General features: G+C 54.8%; 1 protein-coding gene across 7 annotated transcripts in view; it reads right to left on the bottom strand.

The window, feature by feature from the left end:
* The window catches only part of SLC8B1 (solute carrier family 8 member B1), a 40,759-nt gene extending 21,068 nt beyond the window's left edge, over nucleotides 1-19,691 (bottom strand). For 6 of the 7 annotated variants that reach the window (XM_054712415.1, XM_054712416.1, XM_054712417.1 and 3 more), the window contains exons 1-16: nucleotides 19,592-19,691; nucleotides 19,071-19,416; nucleotides 18,094-18,329; nucleotides 11,646-11,798; nucleotides 11,487-11,539; nucleotides 11,304-11,361; nucleotides 11,064-11,169; nucleotides 10,819-10,986; nucleotides 9,825-9,932; nucleotides 9,364-9,426; nucleotides 8,969-9,099; nucleotides 6,364-6,505; nucleotides 5,998-6,119; nucleotides 2,596-2,749; nucleotides 1,538-1,618; nucleotides 995-1,059 (exon numbers count right to left, since the gene is read on the bottom strand). In XM_054712415.1, coding sequence (XP_054568390.1) covers nucleotides 995-1,059; nucleotides 1,538-1,618; nucleotides 2,596-2,749; nucleotides 5,998-6,119; nucleotides 6,364-6,505; nucleotides 8,969-9,099; nucleotides 9,364-9,426; nucleotides 9,825-9,932; nucleotides 10,819-10,986; nucleotides 11,064-11,169; nucleotides 11,304-11,361; nucleotides 11,487-11,539; nucleotides 11,646-11,798; nucleotides 18,094-18,249 — 1,560 coding nt within the window. In that variant the 5' untranslated portion in view covers nucleotides 18,250-18,329; nucleotides 19,071-19,416; nucleotides 19,592-19,691. Of the gene's footprint in view, nucleotides 1-994; nucleotides 1,060-1,537; nucleotides 1,619-2,595; nucleotides 2,750-5,997; nucleotides 6,120-6,363; nucleotides 6,506-8,968; nucleotides 9,100-9,363; nucleotides 9,427-9,824; nucleotides 9,933-10,818; nucleotides 10,987-11,063; nucleotides 11,170-11,303; nucleotides 11,362-11,486; nucleotides 11,540-11,645; nucleotides 11,799-18,093; nucleotides 18,330-19,070; nucleotides 19,572-19,591 lie in introns of those variants that run through there. The other variant, XM_054712413.1, reaches the window with a different exon arrangement.
* Between the last annotated feature and the right edge of the window lie 6,976 nt (nucleotides 19,692-26,667).

The following is a 26,667-nucleotide window of genomic DNA, read 5'->3' as shown; positions in this document are numbered from 1 at the left end:
CCGCCCTCTGGCCCACCCCACTGGATAGGACCTCCTGGTTCATAGATCAGCGCTCAACCGCTGAGTCACACCAGCCAGGCCAATATTTTAAAACAGCAAACGTTCCCCTAGGAACCTCCATTTCTTCTCTAGAAAACCTGACTCCCTGGCCCACGAGCCCACCTGGACAGCCCAGACGTTTCCATCGTTTCCATCGCCTGCCCCCGGCCAGCAGTATCTGAATGTTCCACCTTAGAACTGAGTCACTCTAGCGTCCTGCCCTCATCAGTCCGTGGGGAGCTTCCTTTAACATGCAGCCGCCAGCCCGCCCCCTGGAATGCCCGGGGCAGGGGGTCTCTTGCAGCCCCTCAGGGAACTCTCGGGTCCTCTTGAAGTGTGAGACCTTTGACCCTCAATGTGTTTCAGAACCTTCTCCAAATCTGCTGGCTCCCCCATTCTAGGGCTGTCTCCAACAGATGGCACCTTCGCTCTGTCTCCCTCCCGGCCCACCCCGTGTGGACAACGGGGAGGGGAGTGGGGGGTGGTATCATCAACCCCATTTCACAGGTGAGGAAGCTGAGGCTCAGAGATGTCCTAACTCATCCAAAGTCATAGAGCAAGAGACTTAACTGGTGGGATCGACACCTGAATCCAGGGACCTCCTGCCCCTTCCCCCCAAACTACACCTATCACTCTGTGAATCTGGAAGGAATGCATCTTTTCCAACCCCACATGCAAAACATTTTAAAGAGATTCTACACATCAGACTTGTCACGGATTTAGACAAGTCCTCTCCCAGGAAGTGTGAAGTGCTCAGGTGTGAGTCACCTGCTATTCAGAGGACCGGAGGAGGCGGGGTGGGGGAGGAGGAGGAGGAGGAGGAGGAGGAGGAGGAGAAGGAAGAGGAGGGGGAGGAGGAGGGGGAAGGAGGCAGGGGGTGGGAGAGGAGGAGGGGGGGGAGGGGAGGAGGGGGGCATGGTAAGGAGGTCCGTTGCAGAAGGGTCTGGCCACTCACCTTCACCTCCACGTGGCCCCTGGAGATCTGCAGCAGGCAGCCCAGGCCCACTCCCACCAGGACGTCTGCAGCCGGCTCAGGAAATGTGCTGGGACCACCCATAACCCCGACCATGGGCTTTCTCTGTGATCTACCCCCCCAGCCCCCAACATCCTACCCGAGACCTCGGCCAGGGTTAGCGCCTCTAGGAGGGCGAGCGTCCAGCGGGCATTTGCCCTCGATCCCTGAGGATCGAACGAGTGGCAGAAATGCTCGGCACGTGGTGGGCACTCAGCAGATGGGGAAACTGAGGCCAGGCCAAGTAACTTGACTGCCTAGGTCCACTGAGCGGCTGGGGACAGAGCACGGGTCAAGGCCACCTCTAGGGACTGCTCAGGGGACACTGCTCAGGCAGGGCACCCCCCTTCCCACCCCAACCTGAGAGGTCAGAGCCGGGCTCAGTGGGAACGAAAGGGCCCTTGCAGTTACAGCCCCGAGGGTGGGCATGCGCAGGGCTGAGCGCCCGCGCCGCCAGCGCTGAGGCTCGGGCACCGTGAAGGATACTGAAAATGATGCCGCCGAAACAGGCGGAGAAGGCCATCCGGGGGTAGCCCTGGCGGGCCAGCGTGAAATCGGAGAAGACATCTGCGTGGAAACGAGAGAAGGCTGGCGTGGTGAGTGGCTGCCCTGGCCCTCCTGGTCCTCACTCCTTCCTTCTGACCCACAGTCCTTCAGCCGGCAAACATGGAGAAATGCACCGCGCGCCCCCCCACCCCCACCCCGGGGCCGGCACCAGCTGGCTGGCTATGAGAGGCCAGCGCGACCCGTGAGACACAGTTCGATCCTGCGTTCCTTCACCCCCTCTTCTCAGCAGAGGCAACTTTGTGGGTGTGACATGCAACCACCCATCTTCACCTGAGTCCCATCTGCTGCTAGCATATTCGGTGTCTCCATGCAAATTAGGTGTCTCCATGCAAATTAGGTATCTCCATGCAAATTAGGAAAAGGTGAGTGAGAGGAGATTTCAGCCCCCCAGCACCTTCTTTGGTCACAACCTGGCCAGCCCGACTGGGTGGCTGCAGCTAGAGAATTGTGTGTGTATGGATGTGCGAATACCTACACACGCCACCCACCCATGCACACACCCTGCCTGACTCTGGGGAGCCACGAGCGTCCATGCATGAGAGGGGAGCAGCCCTGGGCTTCTACAGAATCTCCTGGCTCAGGGCAGTCCGATGCCCAGTGATGGTCACTCCAAAAGGTCCGTGGGGCCCTGGCCACTGTGGTTCAGTTGGTTGAGCATCATACCACATACCAAGAGGTCGCTGGTTCAATTCCCAGTCAGGGCACATGCCCAGGTTGTGGGCTCCATCCCCAGTAGGGGGTGTGCAGGAGGCAACCGATGGATGGTTCTCTCTCATTGATGTTTCTCTCTCTCTCCCTCCCCTCTCTCTAATCAATAAAAACATATTTAAAAATAAATAAAAACGTCAGCGGCGCTAAACACATGCTGAGGGAAGTGCCCTGGACATCCCCGCCCACGTGCCATTCTGGCTGGGGGAGCAAAGGGCAGGGATGTGGCTGTGCTCACCCCAGCACCCCCCCCCCCCGGCCCCAGTCACCTCCGATGCTGTTCCCCCAGGCCAGCAGCGTGAGTCCCAGCACGGTGTTGCTCAGCCGGAAGACCACGCCCAGGGACCGCAAGATGTTCACCACTTCCGTGGCGGCCGCGTTGATCCACAGGGCGCTGGTCAGGAAGCCCAGGAAGGCAAAGGTCTGGGGAGGGAACAGCGTGCGGGTGGGACCAAGGCCGGCCCCAGCAGAGACACAGCCTCAGTTCCTCATCTGTAAAATGGGGCGATAACAGTACCTACTTCACGAGGTGGTCATGAGCGTACAATGAGTTAGTAGATGCAAAGAAACCAGAGCCAAGCACACAGTAAGTACTTGGTAAAATGTTAGCTGAATAGTGCTATTCTGTGAAGAAGAGGTTCCCATAGCTTTCATCAGGTTTCTACGCTATGGGCCAAATGCCACGGATCACCACAGAAAGAAGCTCCCTGTCCTGGCCGGTGTGGCTCAGTGGATAGAGCGCCGGCCTTTGGCCTGAAGGGTCCCAGGTTCAATTCCAGTCAAGGGGCACATGCCGGGTTGCGGGCTCAATCTCCAGTAGGGGGTGTGCAGGAGGCAGCCAACCTATGATTCTCTCTCATCATTGATGGTTCTACCTCTCCCTCTGAATTCAATAAAAAATAGCCTACCTAATAAAAGAGTAATATGCAAATTAACCATCACTCTGCTACACCCACCAGCCATGCCCACCAGCCAATCAGAGCAAGTATGCAAATAAACCCAACCAAGATGGCTACAGCCACAAGCTTTCCGCCTGCCCTTGCCGGCCTAAGCCTCCACTCAAGGCTACAAAGTTTCAATTATAGAAGGTAAACAAATCCAAATAGAAATGGCGGCAGCCACAGAGCTGGAAAGAGCAGGAGGCTAGGGTTGCCCCCGGCAATGGAAGAAGCAAAGCTTTCTGCACACCCTGGCCGGCCCAGGCCTCCGCTTAAGGCTACAAAGTTCAATTATAGAAGATATACACAAACCCCAACAGAAACCACTGCTGGCCACAGAGCAAGCAGGAGGCTTGGCTCCACTCCAGGCTACAAAGTTTCAATTGTAGAAGGTAAATAAATTCCAGATACCAGGGCCTCTGCTTGGATTGCCAGGGGGCATGGCTGGCCTGCAAACCACCACAGGCCCCTCGCTCAGGCTGCCCCACGCCCCAAGGAAACCCCCACCCTAATCCGAGACACCCTTCAGGGCAAACCAGCTGGCCCCCACCCATGCACCAGGCCTCTATCCTATCTAATAAAAGAGTAACATGCAGATTGACCATCACTCCAACACACAATATGGCTGCTTCCATGTGGTCAAAGATCCTGCCCCCATCTGGACACAAGATGGCCACCACAAGATGGCCTGCAAAGGAGGGCAGTTGAGAGGGACCAGGCCTACAAGGGCAGTTGGAGGTGATCAACCCTGCAGGGGAGGGCAGTTAGAGGTGACCAGGCTGGTAAAGGAGGGAAGTTGGGGGCAAACAGGCTGGCAGGGGAGCAGTTAGACATCAATCAGGCTGGCAGCAGAGTGGTTAGGGGGTGATCAGGCTGGCAGGCAGAAGTGGTTAGGGGAAATCAGGAAGGCAGGCAGGCGAGCAGTTGGGAGCCAGTAGTCCTGGATTGTGAGAGGGCAGTCGGACATCCCTCGAGGGGTCCCAGATTGGAGAGGGTGCAGGCTGGGCTGAGGGACACCCCCCCTCCGTGCACGAATTTTATGCACTGGGCCTCTAGTATATATATAAAAGAAAGAAACTCGCTGTGAGCAGACCCTACCCAATCCCCCAACCTTCACCCCAGCCCCTCCCCTCTACTTCCTGTCTCTGTGGATCAGGCATGTCATATAAGTGGCCTCACTGACTTCTACAATATGTGGTCCTGTGTGACCACGTGTTCACTTAGCACCATGTTTTCAAGGTCCATCCCTGCCGAAGCAAGTGTCAGGCTTCAAAGACTAGTAAGAAACACTGACTGAAAACCATTTCTCTACATGAGCAATGAGCTGGGAATTCGAGCCCCTTGGGTTGGTACATCCACTCTGAGTTTCTAAAAATAAAAACCACAATTTTTTTTTCATCAATAAAAAATTGAAGTGTCCCCCGGCCGGCGAGGCTCAGTGGTTGAGCTTCAACCTATGAACCAGGAGGTCACAGTTCGATTCCCCGTCAGGGCACATGCCCAGTTGCAGGCTCGATCCCCAGGAGGGTGCGTTTGCGTGCAGGAGGCAGCGGATGGCCTTCGAGAAGGTCAACACACTGCTCCCGTTTAACCCAGCAATTCCGCTCCTAAAAACGCACCCAGGAGAAAGGAAAGCCTATGTCCACACACACATTTTCATACAGATGTTCACGGCGGCACTGTTCATAATATCCCCAAATGCCCATCCCAGATGGATGGGCACACAAAAATGTGCTATCGCCACATCACAGAATATTACTCAGCCACAAAAAAGACCCATTTACTAATGCATGCTACAATGTAGACCATCTTTGAAAACATTTTGCTACTAAGTGAAAGAAGCCAGCCACAAAAGACCACATATTATAGGATTCCATTTATATAAAATGCCCAGAATAGACAACTCTATAGAGACAGAAAGCAGATGGGCAGTAGACAGGGGGGATGGAGGAAGAGGGGCGACAGGGTGTGACTGCTGGATGTGGGTTGGCTTTTTGGGGTGATGAAAATGCCCTAACGTTGATAGAGGTGATGATTGTACAACTCTATGAATATAGTTGACCTTTGAACAGTGCAGGGATTGGGGGTGCTGACCCCGTGTAGTCAAAAATTCACGTATAGCCGAAACCGGTTTGGCTCAGTGGATAGAGCGTCAGCCTGCAGACTGGAAGGTCCCAGGTTCGATTCCGGTCAAGGGCATGTACCTTGGTTGTGGGCACATCCCCAGTAGGGGGTGTGCAGGGGGCAGCTGATTGATGTTTCTCTCTCATCGATGTTTCTGACTCTCTATCCCTCTCCCTTCCTCTCTGTAAAAATCAATAAAATATATATTTTTTAAAAATTCACATATAACTACAGCCAGCCCTCTGCATCCACGAATTCCCAACTGTGGATTGAGAATGCAGTGACCCTTGAACAATACGGATTTGGACTGTGTGGGTCTGCTTATCAGTTCAAGGGTCGACCGTACTAAAAACCACTGAATTGTACCTTTCAAATAGGTGAATTTTATGGTACGGGAATTACATCTCAATAAAGTAAAGCTGTTACAGAGAGAGAGAGAGAGAGAGAGGGAGGACCTTGAACAGGCACAATAGCCCTCAAAAGTGGCTTTAAAGACCTGTCATTGCAGAAAGTGACTCCTGGCCCAACGACCCCAGAGGCGCAGACAGGACATGTGCCGGGAAGACCTCAGCGTCCCCTCTCCCCGCCTGGAGACCCCAGGATCCTTACCCAGTGAAGCCTGGGGGGCTCGCTGTTGGACGTGGCGAAGAAGGTCCCTGCAGCCAAGGCCGTGCCCGCGATCACCACTACGCCCCAGACAGGAACGAGGCCGCCTATCTCATACACGCCGTCTGCAGAGGGAGGAGGAGGGAGCGGTGCTCGCCGCAGCTCCCGCGTGACGCCTCCTCCTGGAGGCCCCCCCAGAATGACGGAGGAAGTCGGGGTGAGACCATGACTAGGGAGGCTGGGGTCCCTTACACCAGCACGTAGTCAGTGCCTGCTGGGTGTCCAGGGTTCTGCTGCCGTGGTGAGGTGGACAGCAAAACGCAGGGGTGAGGGAGGAGGGACGTGGGCTGCTGGGGGAGGGGTACTCACAGGCCCCCGACTGCAGCGTCAGGACCAGGACCAGGGGGCTGATCGCCAGCTGCAGGCAGTTGAGGGGCCGCTTCCAGTTTCTGTCTTCCCGGTCGGGGTCCACGAGGGGGACGGTGAGCAGCAGCAGGACCTCCACGGGCAGCTGTCTCGTCCGAGAAAGCGGGAAGGTGTCACCGGGAGACCGGGTCTGGGCTGGCTGCACCCGAGCTCGGTTTCTCAAGGTTTTCTTAAGTTTATTTTATTTTAAAAATATATGTTTATTGATTTCAGAGAGGAAGGGAGAGGGGGAGAGAGAGACAGAAACATCAATGAAAGAGACTCGTTGATCGGCTGCCTCCTGTACGCCCCGGCCGGGAATCGAACCGCGACCTCCTGGGTCATAGGTCAACGCTCAACCACGGAGCCACGCCGGCCGGGCTCGCTTTCTCAAGGACATGGCTGCGATTGCAAGGATGAGGCTCCCGCTGCTGCTGCATCACATCGCCACACACACACACACAGACACACACACACACACACAGACACACACACAGACATACACACACAGACACACACAGACACAGACACACACACACAGACACAGACACACACACACAGACACACACAGACACACACACACAGACACACACAGACACACACGCACACACACACACACAGACACACACACACACACACACACACACACAGACACACACACACACACACAGACACACACACACAGACACACACACACACACAGACACACACACACAGACACACACACACACACAGAGACACACACACACACACACACACACACACACAGAGAGACACACACACACACACACACACACACACAGGACACACACACACACATCACACTGACACACACACACAGACACACAGACACACACACAGCGACACACACAGACACACACACACACACACACACACACACACACCACACACACACACACACACGGCCTCCCTGGGATCGTGCAGACCTACTCCCTCTGGCTCTGGGGGACGGAATTCTAAAACCCGGGCTCCTGGCAGCGGGCGGCGCGCTTCCTGTCTGTCCCAGCTCCAGGGTGCTGCCCGCGCTCCATGGCCCGGGTCCCTCTGAGCTGTGCTCCTGGGTCCCGTCCCCTGAGCTGACCCTCTGCCAGGTCCCCCTCTTTCCCTGTGAAGCCTCCTGGGGTGACACTGGGTCCCGGTAGATAACCCGGGACAACCTTCCCATCTCAGGGCCCTTCACCACATCGGCCACACAACGTGACAGTTCCACGGGTTCCGGGGACCAGGCCAGGGACATCTTGGAGGCGGGGGGCGGGGGGCATTATTCAGCCAACCACAGCGCCTCATGCACTAATCCTGACAGCACACCTTCCAGAGGAACACACTGAGGCTCAGAGAGGTCGAGGAACCTCTCTAAAGCCACACCGAAGGGTTCAGGCAGCCGGGGTACAGGCCCCACACCTCGTGTTTTAGCCAGATGAGGGGTAACACCGCGGAGTGTTTGCTCGGTGCAGGCACCGGACTCAGCCCTCCACACACATGAGTCTGTGAAGTTGTCACAATCGCTGTGGTAGGCTGGGTCCTGTTTCTAATTCCTCCATCCCTTCCGGTAACGGAAACAAACACCCGCACGCTTGGTCAGGTGACTAGAACGTGGCGGGATGTATTTCCCCGTCCCGTTCCTGTGACCGTGGCCATGGCACTTGCTCTGACCGAAGGGCTGTTGGTGAATGGGAGGTGAGCAGAGGCTTCAAATGCGCTTGTGAACTTTGCCTCGGTCCCTTCCGCCCAGAAAACAGCACAATCCCAAGAACCCACGGGCCCCAGAAGGAGAGAGGGGGCAGACCTGACCACGGACCACAGCCTGAAAATAGAGTCACCCCTAGATGACCCGAAAGATTGCCACCGTAAGTCAATGAGATTCTGGGGCCATTTGTTACGCAGCTTCGTTGCCACAGTAACTTCCTGATACAACCACTGCGGAAGAAAGGCATTATCATTATCCCCAGTTGGCAGTGGAGGAAAGCGAGGTTCAGAGAGGTGACGTGACTTGCTCAAGATCGTGGTGCAGCCAGAGCCACCGTGGGGTGCAAATATAGCTCCTTATGTGCCGCTGGGACTGAGGAACCCTAAAGTGGATACACGGTGGACGTTCCCGGGTTCCTCCAGGAGGGAAGGGCTGTGAGTGTGCCCACTGACTTCTGGTCCGGGGGAGGGAAGGCATTTGGACACCAGCCTGGGCAGCCCTGCTCACATCCAGCCTCAGGGGTCATGCCGCCCAGGGACGTGACAGGTGATTAGAAAAACTCTATCTTGTTCTCACTGGAACCCACCTGGACCCAGTCTCCCACCCAGACCCAGGTCCCCGCCCTCACCCAGGCAGGAGGGGTCCCCCTCCTCTCTCTCCCCACCGTCCCTGGGCAGACGCTCTCCTCCCATGGGGCACTGAGCCCCAGGGCAGGCCATCAGCCAACCTCGATGACTCAGTTTCCCCACCAAGTCCCAGGTTATCTAATTCCAGGAGGGTCTCAGCAGTCCTCGCTGAGTTAGAGAAGGTTGAGGGGCCTCCGTCACGAAGCCAGGGGCCCAGTTCCAGGGCTCCCCCTACCTTGAGCACCTTGAGGACCCTCCAGTATGCCGGCTTGTTCCTCCACTTCCTGCAGTCCAGGGGGTTGAGGGCCTGGACCAGGATCTGAGCCGTGGTCTCCTGGTAGAAAATCAGCGGCTGGTACTCTTCCCCTGGGGTACAAGGCGGGGGTGGGGGGACGGTGTCGGGCTGGCTCGGCCTCCAGCAAAGCCTCTCCGCTCCCGCCAGCGCTCCCAACCCTCGGAAGGAGGAAGCAGCGGGGCCTGGTAGCGGGCAGGTGAGCTGGCCCGCAGCTCGGCCGGGTGCGGGGGGAGGGGAGGCGGGTTTGCAGCCTTGCTCCTGGGGCCTGGAACCTCTCCACCCCCCACCCAGCCCTGGTGCCCCCACCCCAGCTGGGCCCAGGGCCCTGGACTCACGGTAGTCATAGCTGGCGGTGGTAGAAGACACCCGATCGTCCTCCTCGGAATCCGAGAGCATCTCTGGAGGAGAGAGGGGCGTGTCACACCAGCCAGAGAGCCCAGACCCTCCCCACCCCGCCCAGAGCAGGCTCCTCGGGCAGCTGGGAGGGTGCCAGGGGCCAGACCCCCTGGAGTTTGGGTTTCTCAGCCATCGCCACGCCCGCTCAGGAATTCTTAGAGCGAGGAAGGCTAACGGGCAGACGTTTTCGAATGCAGGGATGGAGCTAGCAAACGCGGACGAGGCCAGTGAGGGCGGCTTCCCCAGCACAGGCACGAGGTGGGACTTTGCAGAACGAGTCGAAAAAGCACGAAGAGGAGATGGGCAATGGCCAAGGCCTCGGAGACGTGAAGGGTGCGGGGTGGGGGGCGGGGGGACAGTCTCTACGGGCCTCTCATGGGGGACCAGCACAGACCCTCACCTGGAGTAGCTGGCATGGAGGAGGCCAGGGACCACCGCCGCTGCCATCGGTAGATCCAGGTGCAGAGAACCACCGTGACCACGTAGAAGACATACAGGCCGAGGTAACCTGCAGCGGGGGGGGGGGGGGGGGGGGGCACGTGTCACCAGTGGCGTCCTGGCTGCGGGGACAGGGGACAGGGCTGCAGCTCTGTCGCTGGTGCGTGTGGGCGGTGGCCGTGTGTGTGCACCCTGCCCAGCATCAGTGAATGGAGCCTCCGCCCGCCTCCCCTGCCTTCCTTGACCCACCACCCCTTCCTGCCCGCCCTGGACCCGAACAATCCAACCATCAAGGCCCTGAGGCCTGACACCGACAGGGGCCTCCCCCTCAGGTGCTCCGTGCTCCGTCCTGCTCTGTGCCCGGGAGGCTGGGCCGGCAGCGGGCACCTCTGAGCTCTGCTGCCCAGGCGGCCGCCGCGGGAGGCCGGGCAGCAGGTGAAAAGGCGGCGGGAGAGTGTGGGCATCCCCTCCCCCGCCGTGATGCCGGCTCTGGCAGGGCCCGGGACCCTCCAGGACGGCTGCTCATGGGGGTTGCGGGGGGGTCCAGCCACCCATCCCCTGCCCCTTCGGGCGAGGGGGGGAAGAGCTCCCGTGGGGCGGGTCCCTGGAGGCCTGTGCATCCCCAAGCACCCGGCTGGTTTCCTTCACCGCCCGCACACCGTCCCGCATCCCGGCCGCTGAGCCACGGGATGGACTGTGCGCGCTGCTGGTACCCTGACCGCCACAGCCGGCATCCTGGCTCGACATGTTAGCATCTGAAACTGTGCGAAGTCTGAGCACCGCCCCTGGCTCCGCCTGCCCCTCTGGTTCCCCGGACCAGACGTCCCTTTTCTTACTCAAACCCTCCTTGAGCGGGGCTCCCATCACTGGCACCTGCTGGCCACCCCGTCCCGCCCCCCTGTGCCTCCCCGCCCCTCAGCCCCGGCATGACCCCGCCCGGCCCTGTGGCTGCTCACCCAGGGCCCATGCCAGCGTGACCCGGCCGCGGTAGAGGGCGGTGAAGGTCAGGAACACGGCCGTCATGTAGAAGATGATGTCCCTGAGGAAGGGCCTGGAGGCGGCCGTGAAGGGGCGCAGGATGGCGATGCCGCCCGCCACCACGGTGGTCACCAGCACGCCGGCGCCTGGAGGAGAGGCCGCGCTCAGCCCTCCCTGCGCCCCCCCCTCCGCCCCCACCGCCCGCAGCCAGGGCCGCGCGTACCGAACAGGGCCCCGAAGGCCAGGCCGGCCGTGTGTGGGTCCGAGAAGGCCACCAGCGCGCTGAAGATGTCGGGCGCACCGTTGCCAAACGCCAGGAAGGTGACGCCATGGGGGAGCGTGTCAAGGGGGGGTCAGTGCAGAGGCCCCGGCCCGCCCAGGCCTTTCCTGGGGCTGCCCCCCGTGTCGCAGCCACCCCGCCCTCCCGCCCTCCCGCCAGGGCGCAGGACCCACTGAAGGATACTGCCACGTTGTGGGACAGCTTGAGCGTCGTAGAAATAGCTGACAAGTTAGGGCAGAAACTGCGGACAGAAAGCAAATGGTGAGGACGCTACAGTGAGGGACCCCCTGCGCCCACCCTTCCCCCAAACCCGGGGGTCGCCCCAAGGTCAACCTCCCAAGACCCCTGAGCCCAAGGCCAACTCACAACTTCTCCGCAGTGACTCCCAGAATCAGAAACAGGTAGAGCAGCCAGAGAGCCTGGGTGGGGCCGGAGAGGGAAGGGTTAAGTCCAGCCCGGGCCACCGGCCCCGTCCACCGCCCTCCCCGACCAGCTCCCCCCACCAGCTCCCCAGCAGGGCCTCACATAGAGGGTGATGGCCAGAGGGAGGAGGCTGGGGGGGAAGTGGCAGAAGATGCCTTCTAGGTAGTCCAGGTAGCCCCCCTCGCTGCGGCAGTCAGGGTTGGTCCGGATGAAGTCGCAGCGGTCGGAAGCGTTCAGGCCACACACATCACGACACTGCAGGAAGGAAGCGGGGGGGAGGGACATCAGAGGTCCACACGCCACGGGTGACCAGACCGGGGCCCCCCTAAACAGCGGAAGATGACCTCCTTCAGCCTGCTCTCTCTTGCACACTGTAATCTCTTAAAAATAAACTTGTGTTGGAAATTAACACAAGCAATTCATGAATACATGTTTGTTTCAAACAAAAACAATATATAAAGATTTCTAGATTTCCCCTCCTTGTCCCTGCCTTCCATTAATCCCACCTCTCTCCAGAGATCCTGCCATGATCAGTTGGAAGCGTACCCTTACAGACGTTTCTCAGTTCGATGACATTTGGATGTACACCCCATGTTACAGTTTGGTTTGTCGTACAGAAACAGATCCATCCCAGCAGCTCTCTCTAAGGAGCACACCTGCGCCCTCCCCCACACTCCCCCAGGTGCATCTCCCTCGCCCTCTCTTTCTCCTAAGCTCCAACGGCCCTTCCTTTGCCTCTATAACTTGTTTCCTGAGCCCATATCGTCTACGGATCACTTCTACTTGTGACTTCCAAAATAAACATGCTCTTACAGTTTTGAGCCTTGGCTCTGAATTCTTTCTTAGCCAGAACTCAAGTAAAAAAAAAAAAAGAGAGAGAGAGAGAGAGAAACCAAGATGGCGGCATAGGTAAACACCTAAACTGCTGCCTCGCACAACAATTTCAAAACTACAACTAAAAGACAAAACGGACATCATCCAGAACCACCGGAAGGCTGGCTGAGTGGAAATTCTACAACTAGAAGGGAAGAGAAAAGCACACTGAGACTCACAGGAGCTGCGGAAGTGAAGTGCAGAGGTACGGAGACATGCGCGCACGGAGAGGGCTGGCAACTGAGTACGCGGCTGGCTTTTTCAATCTGCAGGGAGACAAAGCTCCCGACTGCTCTGAACTCCAGTTCCGGATGAGACTCTGGGGACCCAGACTCATACGGGGAGAAACTGGACTGTCTGGAAGCGGGCGGAACTTGAGGGCGGCTTTCTCTCAGAGGTGCTTGCAGCGATTACCGCAGGACACTGAGACCCGGGGTCCTCTTAGGGCAGGGCTGATGGGAAACCATTGCTGTTTGCTCCGCCCTGAGACTCTGTCCCATCCAAGCTGAGTGCAGAGGCTTTTGCATATGAATGGCCTGGTCCTTTGAAATCTAAACTTACCTAACAAACTGCAGCTGAGTCAGAGAGACCCAGAACTTCCAAAAGAAGGCCAAAGGCCCCACAGCAGCTTGCATTGCTTCACAGCTGGGCCTCATCTGGGCACCTCCAAAACCCAAACAAAGAAGAGGAATCTGCAGATCTCTCTGTAGCTCCTGCTGGGTGGCCTCAGGCAGAGGCTAAATTTGCACCTCCTTGGAGATCCAAGAGCTAGTGTATCCAGTGGTCAGAGTGGGACCATCCAGATTACAACTCCTCAGATTCATAAGGGACACACTCAGGGGGCAGACTCAGTGAGCACCAAAGCCCCACTGAAGCAAGTCTTGCCTCATAAGGGACAAGCACAGAAGTTCTCCCATAGTAGACACAGCTGATCCTCACAGCCAATTAGCCTGGAGGTCAATTCCCCCCAGTGATACCAACAACAATCAAGGCTTAACTACAACAAGACTGTGCACACAGCCCACAAAGGGGTGCACCAAGAGTGTCCACCTCAGGTAACTGGGGAGGCTGAGCCACTGGGCCCTATACACCTAGCACACAAAGCCACTCTATCAACTCAGGGAAGCAGCCAAAATGTGGAGACAAAGAAACAGGTCACAAATGAAAGAAATGGAGGAAAGCAAACGACTGGATATAGAGTTCAAAACCACAGTCATAAGGTTTTTCAAGAATTTTCTAGAAAAGGCCAATAAATTTAGCGAGACCCTCGAGGATATGAAAAAGGACCAACTAGAAATTAAACATACACTGACTGAAATAAAAAATAATATACAGAGATCCAACATCAGACTAGAGGATCGCAAGAATCAAGTCAAAGATTTGAAATATAAAGAAGCAAAAAACACCCAACTGGAAAAGAAAAAAGAATTCAAAAATATGAAGATAGTGTAAGGAGCCTCTGGGACAACCTCAAGTGAACCAACATCAGAATTATGGGGGTGCCAGAAGAAGAAAGCAAGATACTGAAAACCTATTTGAAGAAATAATGACAGAAAACTTCCCCCACCTGGTGAAAGAAATAGACTTACAAGTCCAGGAAGCACAGAGAACCCCAAACAAAAGGAATCCAAAGAGGGCCACACCAAGACACATCATAATTAAAATGCCAAGAGCAAAAGACAAAGAGAGAATATTAAAAGCAGCAAGAGAAAAACAGTTAGTTACCTACAAGGGAGCACCCATACGACTGTCAGCTGATTTCTCAAAAGAAACTATGCAGGCCAGACGGGAGTGGCAAGAAATATTCAAAGTCGCCGAAACCGGTTTGGCTCAGTGGATAGAGCATCGGCCTGCAGACTCAAGGGTCCCAGGTTCAATTCCGGTCAAGGGCATGTACCTTGGTTGCGGGCACATCCCCAGTAGGGGGTGTGCAAGAGGCAGCTGATCGATGTTTTTCTCTCATCGATGTTTCTAACTCTCTATCCCTCTCTCTTCCTCTCTGTAAAAAATCAATAAAATATATTTAAAAAAAAGAAATATTCAAAGTGATGAATAGCAGGAACCTACAACCAAGATTACTCTACCCAGCAAAGCTATCATTCAGAATTGAAGGGCAGATAAAGAGCTTCACAGATAAGAAAAAGCTAAAGGAGTTCATCACCGCCAAACCAGAATTATATGAAAAGCTGAAAGGTATCCTTTAAGAAGAGGAAGGAGAAGAAAAAGGTAAAGATAAAAATTATGAACAACAAATACGTATCTATCAACAAGTGAATCTAAAAATCTAGTGAATAAAAAATCTGACAAACAGAATAAACTGGTGAATATAATAGAATCAGGGGCATAGAAAGGGAGTGGACTGACAATTCTCAGGGGGAAAGGGGTGTGGGAGGTACAGGAATAGATTGGACAAAAATCGTACACCTATGGATGAGGACAGTGCGGGGGGTAAGGGCAGAGGGTGGGGTGGGAACCCGATGGAGGGGAGCTATGGGGGGGTGGGGAAAGAGGAACAATTGTAATAATCTGAACAATAAAGATTTATTAAAAAAGAAAAGAAAAAGAAACAGACCCATCCTAAATCTCTTCTTCCTGTGATTTGCTTTTACCACTTCACATATATGCCTTATCCCATATAAGAAAAGGCTAATATGCAAATTGTCCCCATTGGCAGGAGTTGGACTGACAGGGTTAGACATGCGCTGACCACCAGGGGGCGGCACAAAACATGGCGGGCGTCAGCGATGCGGCGCTGGCAACAGGCCGGCCTCGACAAGAGTGGGACCACGGCGGGATGGTGGAGCAGGTGAGCAGGCGGCACCAGGCCAAGGCGGGTGCGAAGGGAGGCCCTGGCTGGCGGTGACGGCAGGCAGCCGGGGGGAAGGGAGACCCCGGCCGGGAACCGGCAGCCAGCAGCCACTAGGGATCCTACCCGTGCACAAAATTTGTGCACTGGGCCTCTAGTACTGCCATATTGATACACAGTGATGAAGAGGGTGATAAAAGTCAAAACATTCTGAGGGATTTCTAGATGCCAGGCAAAGTGCCCGGAGCTTAAATGCATCTCAATTAATCTGCACAACAACCTTGTGAGGAAGGTACCATGATCGTGCCCACAGACAGATAAGGAGACTAAGGCAGTGTCCTGGTTCCACTCCGAGGCACAGTCAGGGCTGGAACCCAGCCATTTGAGGCTCTAGAAACCCTATTCCTCCTACCACAGCCCCTGCCTCACTGCAGTCTTTCTCCGTTTTGTTTTGTTAATCCTCACCTGAGGATATTTTCCCATTGGTTTTTAGAGAGAGTGGAAGGGAGCGGGGAGAGATAGAAACATGGATGTGAGAGAAACACATTGATTGGTTGCCTGTAGCACATGCCCAGGGCCGGGGATCGTGCCTGCAACTGAGGTATGTGCCCTTGACTGGAATAGAACCCGGGACCCTCTGGTCTGTGGGCTGACGCTCTATCCACTGAGCCAAACTGGCTCGGGGCTCACTGTGGTCTTTTTAACAGCACCACAGTATTTCACACTATGAATGGTACATAGTGGAGATAACATTTCCCTACCGGTGGGCATTTGGGTGTGTCTAATTTCCCAATAACACTAACAATGAACTTCTTCACATATGACTCGCCAGGCACACGTGAGACTATTTTGTCGGAGAGAATTCCAGAAGTGAAAGTGCTGAGTCAGAGCTGACCCTAGTCTGGGTTCCTCCGGAGGCAACCAGAGACAAGAAGTTGCAGGAATACCTCATTTTAGGGCGCTTCGCAGATCTGCGTTTATCACAGGGGTGTCTGCGGCAGCCCTGCGTCCAGCAAGTCTATGGGTGCTGTTTTTCCACGAGTTCAAACCCGGATTCTGCCCCTTCCCTCGTGGCCACCGTCCCCTCCGGGACCTGTGTCCTCTTCTCCTGCACAGAGATCATCATACCCGTGCCAGGGGCTTTGGGAGGATTTGGTGAGCCTGGCACAGTGCCTGATAAGTCAGAGATAATCTCACACCAACTACAGCTAACCCCAGTGTCCCTGCACCCGACAAGCACACCCCAAGAGGCAGCCGTCGATTTTAGAACCACAGTAACCACAAATCGCTTTCCCCATCGGTAAAATGGCCTAATTACCCGTTCGCCGGCCTCAGAGGGTGAGCAAGAAAGCACTTAGCAGCCCCATAAAGTTGGTGCAGGCGCTAGACACTCTCAGCCCGTTGGTACACGTGGGGAGGAGCGTTATTTCATTCTCCGGTGACGACAATACAAGGCAGTTCATTGTTAGTGTTATTGGGAAATTAGACACACCCACATGCCCACCGGCAGGGAAATGTTATCTCCACGATGTACCTGCAGCTGGGACTGGGGTGGGGGTGGGGGGGGAAGTAGGGGAGAGGGCATTATCTTGAGCAGACCCTGCCTTTAGCCATTCACCCCTGATCCAGCGTGACCTCTCCACCCTTACAGACCTCAGAACGGAATGATGCAAGTTCTCAATGGCCCACACCCTCCCTGTTTGCCTCTCACCCAAGGGACCCATTGCTTCTCACTCAGTACATCCAAGTCAATGTCACCGCCATCCGCCCAGTGGCTGAGGTCAGGAATCTAAAGCCATCCTTGACTCCTCTCTCTCTCCCACCACTACGCCCTCCATCTAATCCATCCCACCGATTGTGCCTCCGACATTTATGCAAATCTCACCACTTCTTTCCTACCTCCCAGACCCACCATTGCTCATCTGGACAGCTGCAGGAGCCTCCCCATTGGTGCCCTTGCTGTCACTCTCACCCCTCTCAACCCATTCTCCCCAGAGAAGCCAGAGAGATCCCTTGAAAAAATAAACCTGATTTTGACATACCTCTGCTTAAAACCCTCCATTGGCTCTTCACTATCATAAAACAAATCTAACCTCCTAGCCCCAGCATGTAAGGCCTTGTATAATCTGACCACCACGACCTCTCCATCCTTATCTGTTAACTCTCTTCCCCTCACTCTGCTCCAGGCATTCTGGCCTCCTCACTCCTACGGGAACACACTAAGCTTGTTTTTGCATCAGGACCTTTGTACTGGCTATTCTCTTCTGCCTAGAACGCTCTCCCCGCAGAGGTCTGTACAAGTGGCTTCTTTTCTTCATTCAGGGCTTGGCTCACAGAAGCCATCTGTGACCACCCAATCTGAAACAGTTGGAAAGATTCCCTCCCCCTTACAGCCCGCCTCCCCAATATCACTTGATCCTATTTGCAGCATCTTACCACCTGAAGCTTACATGTTTACTTCTTTTTAAAATATATATATATATTTTATTGATTTCAGAGAGGAAGGGAGAGGGAGAGAGAGAGAAACATCAATGATGAGAATCACTGATCAGCTGCCTCCTGCAGGCCCCTACTGGGGATCCAGCCCGCAACGGGGCATGTGCCCTTGACTAGAATCGAACCCCGGACCCTTCAGTCCACAGATCGACAGTCTATCCACTGAGCCAAGCCGGCTAGGCCACATGTTTACTTCTTTATCTGACCTCCCAGGAGACAGTCCGCTCCATGAAGGCAGGGATTTTTCTCTCTATTGTTCCCTGGTATATCCCAGGGACCAGCTTAGTGCCTGGCACGTAGTAGATGCCCAATAAATATTTGTTGATGGGATGAATTCACCCCTCCCTGATGCCAGCTTTCCGCCTGGATACTCACATCTACCACGGGGGTCTGGTTCACACCTGAGGCTGGAAATGGGGGGCTGGTGTGGGCCCCTGTAGACAGGCCACTGGCCCCGGACACTCTCTCCACCATCAGCAGCACACAGAGCCAACACGGCACCCAGTGCCCATTCCGTCGTCCGCCGGCCATCAGCCCCCACGGGGCCTGGCCTTCACCCTCTGCTTCCCTTCTGCGGTGGTTCGGTTTCAAATGGCTGGCAGCTCCAGCCGCTGCGGGTTGGGGGTGAGAAGGAGGGACAGTGTCACTGAAGACCCCAAGGCCCAGCAGGAGGGGCTGCCCTCCTCCCCCCCCCCCCCCCCCACCCACCCCACCAAAGGAAAACCAATGTAGAAACGCAGGAGCACGGATGACCTCATTTCATCCCCCAACTCGCCTAGAGGGGGTGCTGCTAGTATTCCCACTCTACAGAGGAGCCACCCGGAGCGCAGAGCCAGCGGCCGCCTCCTCCATCTAGGTCTCAGCACACCTCTGGAGCAGTTCAGGTCCCCGCCCCTTTCACAGAGGAGGGAGCTGGGCTCAGAGAAGTTCCTCCAGCTGCCCGAGGTCACACAGCGAGGAGGTCACAAAGCCAACACTGCCTTTGATATGGAGATCGAGGCCCAGAGGGAAGTGAATTAATTGCTCAGTCACAGCCTGTTAGCAGATTCCGGCTGGACTCGGCCTCTTCCCTCAACATCAGGGCAAAAACGACTTCACTTTTCTTCCTAAGAAAAACTAAGGGGGGAGAGGGGGGTCTTTGGCACATTAATTTCCTTCTTTGGGCTCCGCCACACGTCACAGAGGAGCATGTTTTATTTTTGCCAGCAAGAAAAACACCGCCCAGAAAACAACGTTGTTTTTTGTAATCCTCTGCACAGGCGTTTCTCAACGTCCTGGCAGGGGCGGGAGGAGGCCCGGAGGCAGAGGGGGAGCGAAGGGGCAGAAGCGGCCGGCAAAGCATCTTTCCTCACCTGTTGGCTCTCACCCCCTTTGTGGTCCTCACCCTCACTTGTCACCGACTTGGAAGCGCTGACCTGCAACCAGAGCCTCCAGGTGTCCAATATTGGGGAGCTCACTTCCAGTCTCCGAGCCTCGGACTCGCCCGTAAAATGGAGACAAATGCTGGCCCCTCAGAGCATACAGTAAGGGTTCAATAAATGCTCGCGCCCTTGGTGCCCCCAACGTGAGGGTCCGCACGCGTCTCCTCGCTGTTGGTCCCGGGTTTCGTGTCCTCGATCACAGGGGGGCATTGAGGGAGCGCCTCCCGTGCGCCCACCGGCGCCGAGCGCTCCTCCGACGCTCGGAAGTTCTGCAAACCTAAGAGGAAGGCAGGAAACTGGGACGGCGACCCAACCTTGGCGGCTGCACTTTGTAGACACGAGATTGCGAGAACCTCAAGGTGCTGCTTCCCAAGCCCGACCGAGGTTGAGAAGTTGAACTCCGAGTGCGGGTCTTCCCGCGGCGCCCTAGCGGGCAGGCAGGCTCCTCTTACCTCGTGCAGGGCCTCGGACCCGCAGCCTCCGAACGTCGACTTCGCGGGGCCTCGCACGGCCTTCCCAGTCCCCGCCCGCTGACCCGCGCCACCCAGCCTCCCGCCCCCCGACACCGCCCGCCCAGGCGGTGGTGTCCGGGCTGGTCCCGGAGCTGGTCCCGGGCTCGCCCCGCTCGGGCCCCGCCCCTTACACCGCCCCGTCCCGATGACACGCCCCCTAGAGCTCGCCCCGCCCCTGCCCTTAAAGGCACAGGCTCCCGAGGAGGTCCTGAGGGGCTAACAGTCTCACTCGCCACCCTCTTCTGAGCCCACTGCCCAGAGGTTCTGCTTTCGCCACTAAAGCAGAAGTGAGCTGAAACCAGATGGGTTAAGGCAGCAGGAGTCCAGAGAGGGGAAGTTGTTAAAAGGTGAAACTAAAGGGTTCTATTCCCGAGGGACGGGTAGGCAAGAAGACGCCAAAATGCTTCTTTTTTTTTTTTTTTAATATATTTTATTGATTTTTCACAGAGAGGAAGAGAGAGGGATAGAGAGTTAGAAACATCGATGAGAGAGAAACATCGATCAGCTGCCTCTTGCACACCCCCTACTGGGGATGTGCCCGCAACCAAGGTACATGCCCCCGACCGGAATCGAACCTGGGACCCTTCAGTCCGCAGGCCAACGCTCTATCCACTGAGCCAAACCGGTTTCGGCGAAATGCTTCTGATCATGGATGGTGATAAGGAGTATTGGAGATGGTCCCAGGTGGGGCCCCGCCCTATCCACAAATATTCCAGCTATCCTGCCTGAAACGCCTCTAGTTGAGAAAACCCCTAATTGGGTTGAACATTTGCCTCCAGTAGCATCGCTTTTGTTGTTGTGATCCTCAATTTCCCCCCATTGATTTTTAGAGAGAGTGGAAGGGAGGGAGTGGAGAGAGAGAGAGAGAGATTGGTTGTCCAGGAATCGATCCTGCAACCCAGGTATGTGCTCTTGACCTTGAATCGAACCCGCAACCCTTCTATGCTCCAGGGAACACTCTAACCACTGAGCAACACCACCAAGGGCTAGTAGCATAGCTTTTGAGAGAGGAAGGCAGCCTAGCTGGTGTGGCTCCGTGGATTGAGCATCATTCCATGCACCAAGAGGTCACTGGTTCAGTTCCAGGTCAGGGCACATGCCTGGGCTGCAGGCTTGATTCCCAGTAGGGGGGCGGTGTAGGAGGCAGTTGATCAATGTTTCTTTCTCTCTTTTCCTCTCTCTAAAGTCAATTTTAAAAAATATTAAAAATAAAGAGAGAGAGAGAGAAAGGCAAATAGATCAAGACAGGGGAATTAGTGATCTGCTTGTCCCGGCCTCCTGGGCAAGTTCTGGTCATTTCTGTCTTCCTGCCACTGGCCTGGGGAGAGCCGGGGACTGGGACAGGGGTGATGGGGCTGGGAGCCAGCGTCTCCTCCCAGGCACTCCTCCAGCCCCACACCCACGTCCACGGTTGGCACACATCTCATCCCACCACCTTTAGGTCTGCCCGCTTCCTCAGCACCTGCAGGACGGAGGCCCAGCTCTGAGCCCGGCATCTGAGGCCCTCACCTTCCAGCCCTCGGGCCTCTTTCTCACTTCCTCTTTCACCCCCACCTCCCTCCCCTCCTGCTCCGGCCCTGGGAGTGCTCCCCCTTCTCTGAACACCCTGCTCCTTGCACAGGGCCACACCTCTGCTCCCTCTGAGTCCTCTGCCTGGTGCCAGCCCTCCCTTCTCCCCTGTCACTCATGTCGCCAGACCTCATGTGCTTGTCCACCCTCCTCCCTGTCCCTCCACCCCTGATGTGTCTCACCTTTAGAGAGAGGACATGACATGTTTGGAATCGCAGAGCCTCGGGGTTCTGTGTGACCTTCGGTAACATTTAGACTCTCTGAGCCTCAGTTTCCTTCCCTGTCAAATGGGGGTGACAGTAGTGTCTATCGCATGGGGCCCTCGGATGATGAAACAACACTGGATCAAGCCCCAAGCCCCATGCCTGGTGCTGAGTACACATTCCTTCATCGGAAGGCATCGTGTTGTTCGTTTGTTGTTTTTTAATATATCTTGATTGAATTCAGAGAGGAAGGCGAGGGAGAGAGAGATGTAGACCGCGCCTGGGAAGGCACATGGGCATTCTTTAATTATTGTCTGCTGAACCCAAGGCGACAGGCAAAGCCACATCTTGGTTACACATCTTACCAAAAAGGCAGATGTGTTCTCAGCACTGACTCATCTTTGCCCAGGTGTTGGGAAGTGTGTTTTTGATATGTAAATCCAGTCAAGCACCAGGAATGCTCCGACCTACTCAAGAATGCAAATAATCTCCTTTGTCTTGACTTTTGGTGAAACTTCCTGGTATTTGGGGGTATAAAATAAACACGCTGCATTGGCTCTGGGTCACTGTCTCTCCAGCAGAAGAGGGCAGTGGTCCCACCCGGTTCCCAGCTTTTTCCTTCTATCTCTGTGTCTTGTCTCTTTCTATTATTTCTCAATCCCCAGCCGCCTCTACTCGAAGAACCTGATAATCTCTCTTTCCGTGCTGGATTCGGAAAAGAGAGAGACCCCGCCATAGAGAGATAGAAACATCGGTGATGAAAGAGAATCACTGATCGGCTGCCTCCTGCATGCCCCACACTGGGGATTGAGCCCACAAACCAGGCATGTGCCCTGACCAGGAATTGAACCGTGACCTCCTGGTTCATGGGTCGATGCTCAACCACTGAGCCAAACCAGCTAGGGCAGAAGGCATTGTTGTTGCTATTATTCCATGGATCCTACAAGGACTTACCTGCCTGTGTCCCCCACCAGCTTGGAGCCCCTCACAGCAAGGGGCAGGGCCCGCTGGTCCTGTGTCCAGGCCACCAGCACACAGGCTCTTACCACTAGTGTCTGTGTGTGGCAATAACAGCCTGCACCAGGGCCACCTGCTGCCTGAGGCAGTGGCTCCGGAATGGCTGAGTTTGGAGCCTAAGTCCTTCCCTAAGGGACCCTGCCTCTGGTACTCAGGGGCCCGGCCAGGGTGAGGACTTGGTGTCACCATCCCAGGTCAGCTGGGCAGCCAGGCAACTACCTCCCTGTCTCCCAGAGGCCAGGGAGGGGAGGGTGCCTGTAGGAAGAAGCCTGGAAAGATCCAAGGAAAAGAATCGCTGGACACAGAGCAGGGAGATAAATGTGGTCTGGAACACAGTCCTGGTTTGCCTCTGCTTTGATGGACAGGATCAGTGTTAGGGCCTATTTCCATCTGGGAAAGGCCATTTGACATCCCGGGAGCAGCCTCAGCAGTCACTGAGACTCAGGTTCAAATCCTAGCTCGGCCATTGGCTGGCTACTTGACCTTGGACAAGTCCTCTTGGAAAACGGGGCTAATAACGGCATCTATCGGGCATTCATAGGACCGAGGTCAGGATGCACGGAGATTATATCCGCAGAGCCCAGAGCCCGTGGCTTGGTATTTGCAAAAGCTGAATGACTGGAAGCTGGAAGGAGTCCCCTTCACCACCGTGGCCCTGCATCACTCAGAGATGAGGCCAGCTCAGCCTGACATCGAGCACCCTGTTCGGGAGGCTCAGGGTGGGGGTGGCAGCTCCCAAGTACCTGGGGGAAGCGTGAGCGGAAGTAGTAAGGAGCGAGGGGGAACTTGGAAGAGGAAAGAGAGAATCAGAACTTTCAGTCCTTAGCCCACGAGGCGCAGAGACTGGGAAGGTTCCTCAAGATGCCCGAGTCTCCCCTGCAACAATGCCACTGCCCTCCTGGCCCTAGCAGCCCTGAGCACAGTCACATGGCCCTTGAACTCCACAGGGACGGGGTGCTTCCCAAGGCAGCCCGATTGCCAGGGGACATACCAATTGCGAGGAAGTGTTTATTTTATTTTATTTTTATTTATGGATTTCAGAGAGGAGAGAGAGCGCGTGAAACACTGATTTGTCGTCCCGCTTATGTACGGGCCCTGACCAGGGAATGAACCTGCAACCTTGGCGTATTGGGGTGATGCTCTGACCAACTGAGTTACCTGGTCAGGGCACACGGAAGTGTTTCCATTAGAATTGCCAGGAGGGGTCTCCACGGGGCTAATCCTTCTAGAAAGCGACGCGGCAATTGATACAGGTCGATCTTAAGAGCCGCGAAAGCACGCGTGCCTTCCGCACCTCCGATGCTGCCCCGGAGCGTTCCTGAGCGAAAGATTTGGACGATGCTCTAAGCACAGGAATGTTTTACTGCAGGGACACGCGTGACTGGGCAGCCGTTGAAAACGCCCTGAGGATCCAGTAATGGCCTTGCAGCGGTTGCCATGGACACCGTTGTTAAATCCGTTTTAGTAACTCTTGGAGCACTTCCCTTTGGGGTCCCCCCCCCCCACTTGTAGTGGATAGGAATTAGGTCTTTGGATCAGCTAGGCCCAGGCCTGCAACTTGAGTTTGTCCCTGGGGGGTCACCACTCTGCGCAGACCCTGGTTTTCTGTCTTTACAATGGAGTTACGTTCCACGGCTCGCTCAGCGTAGCCGTGAAGATGAAACAAGGAAATGCTGGTCAGGTGGGTGTCAGATGTCTTGTCTACAGCACAGGATTGCACAGGGGTCACAGGAAGCGCACCCGGTGACTGGCCACACCTGAGCCACAGTGATGACCACAGGGGGTCACATGACCTCTATAGGGAGGGTCAAAGGCTGAGCACTGGGGCGATGCTGTCACAGCAAGGGGGCCGCCTCGTGCCGACAGGCCGCCTCTGAGCCAGGCCTGGGTGCTTTCTGCCTGGGATCCCTGTTCTCTCGACCTGGCCAGCTGGGGGCCTTAAAAACTGACGGTGATGCCCTGGCTGGTTTGGCTCAGTGGATGGAGTATCGGCCTGTGGACTGAAGGGTCCTGGGTTCGATTCTGGTCAGGGGCACATGCCCTGGTTGCGGGCTCGATCCCCAATGAAGGGCTTGCGGGAAGCAGCCTAACAATGGTTCTCTCTCATCATTAATGTTTCTGTCTCTCCCTCTCCCTTCCTCTCTGAAATCAATTAATATATATATATATATATATATATATATATATATATGACTGTGATATGGTAGTACCTGTTTCAATATACATATACACGGCGAAAAGATGACCACAAGCAAGTTAATTTGCATATCATCACCTCACATGGTCATTTTTTGGTGTGTGGTGAGAATCCTTCAGATCAACTCTCAGCAAACTTTAAGTATACAGTGCCATTACCTATGGGCATCATGTTGTACATTAGATCTCCAGAATGTATTCATTTTGCACCACTGAAACTTTGTACCTTTTGACCAACACCTCCCCGTTTCCCCTCCCCTCGGCCCCCGGAAATCACCACTCTACTCTCTGCTTCTATGAGCTTGGCGATTCAGATTCCACATATAAGTGAGATCATGCAGTATTTGTTCCTCTGCGTCTGGCTGAGTTCCCTCAGCACAGTGTCCTCCCGGTTCATCCATGCTGTCGCAAATGGCAGGATTTCCTTCTTTTTAAAGAAGGAAAAGGCTGAATAATATTCCATTGCGCATGTGCGCCTCGTTTTCTTTATCCATGCGTCCTTCAGTGGGCACTTAGGTTTTGCTATACCTTGGCTATCGTGGGTACTGCTGTGATGGGAGGGCAGATGACCATTGAGATCCTGTTTTTATTTCCTTTGGATATGGGGGACCTAGAAGTGCAATTGCTGGAGCCTGTGGCAGTTCTACTCTGGATTTTCTGAGGACCCTCCGACTGTTTTCCAGAGTGGCCACACCCATTCACTTCCCCACCAACAGTGCACAAGGGTTGCCTTTTCTCCACGTCCTGGCCAGCACTTCCCTTTGTTTTCTTGATTACAGCAATCCTAACAGGTGTGCGAGGATAGCTCAAGACGGTCATTAGCATTTCTGGAAAGGGTGCGGCTTCGGGATGTGGGACTGCCTGGCTGGCCACTGCCACCCGCTGGTGGTACTTGGATCTGCCTCAAGGGCCCTCAGATGACACAGCCTGTCTGCCTCTGTGACTCCCCAGAATCCTTAACCTATTTGTCAGTTGTCTTGTCACGTTGCTTATGATGTCTTGGACATGAACAAGTTAAAGGGGATTTTATGTCGTTAAATGTCTTCATTTTTAATTGCACCTGGAAAGCCCTTCCCCACACCTGTTAGGGAGGAAGTCACCCATATTTTCTTCTACTTCTGCAGTTTCATTGTTATATTTAGACTCTCATCATTTAAAGGTTTATTCTTTTTTTTTTTAAATATATATTTTATTTTTTACAGAGAAGAAGAGAGAGGGATAGAGAGTTAGAAACATCGATCAGCTGCCTCCTGCACACCTCCCACTGGGAATGTGCCCGCAACCAAGGTACATGCCCTTGACCGGAATCGAACCTGGGACCTTTCAGTCCGCAGGCTGACGCTCTATCCACTGAGCCAAACCGGTTTTGGCTAAAGGTTTATTCTTGTGTATGGTGTGAGGAATGGATCCTGAACCAAAAGAAAAGAAAAAGAGCATTTTGGGGACAATTGGAAAAATTTGAATAAAACCCTGCACTAGATACTAGCATTAAATGAAGGGTAAATCTCCTGACTATTACAGTGGTAGATTGTGGTTACTAGGATGATGTCTTTTTTCTTATTGAGATACTGTACATCTCCTGCATTTAGGATTGACATGTCATGATGCCTTCAATTAACTCTGAAATGGTTGAGCAAAACATATACAGGGTGTCCCCGAAAAATGTATACACATTTTGAATCATTATAAAGTCAGTGTTTATTAACATACATTTTCAAAATTAAGTGAGTTAAAGTGTGTATACATTTTTGGGGGACACCCTCTACACATATCAAGAGAAATTGATTAAATGTAAGAAAATATTAGCAATCGGTGTTAGGCATATGGGTATTTACTCCCCTTCTTGCAACTTTGCTCGAGGTTTGAAATTTTGAAAAATAAAAAGTTGGGGGGACGTGTGCTAGGCAGGGTTTTCGTAGGTGGACAGGGGTGCTGGGCTCTTTAAGATAGGCCCCGCCCCTCCGTCCCACTCCGGGCCCCGCCCATCCCGGAAGAGCTGGGCCCAAGCCCCTCCCCTCTCCGGCCTGCTGT

Source organism: Eptesicus fuscus, chromosome 23, assembly GCF_027574615.1.
Source record: "Eptesicus fuscus isolate TK198812 chromosome 23, DD_ASM_mEF_20220401, whole genome shotgun sequence".
In the NCBI taxonomy this organism is placed as follows: Eukaryota; Metazoa; Chordata; class Mammalia; order Chiroptera; family Vespertilionidae; genus Eptesicus; species Eptesicus fuscus.
Note: the sequence above shows the minus strand (reverse complement) of the source record. Positions and strands in the feature narration are given on the sequence as shown.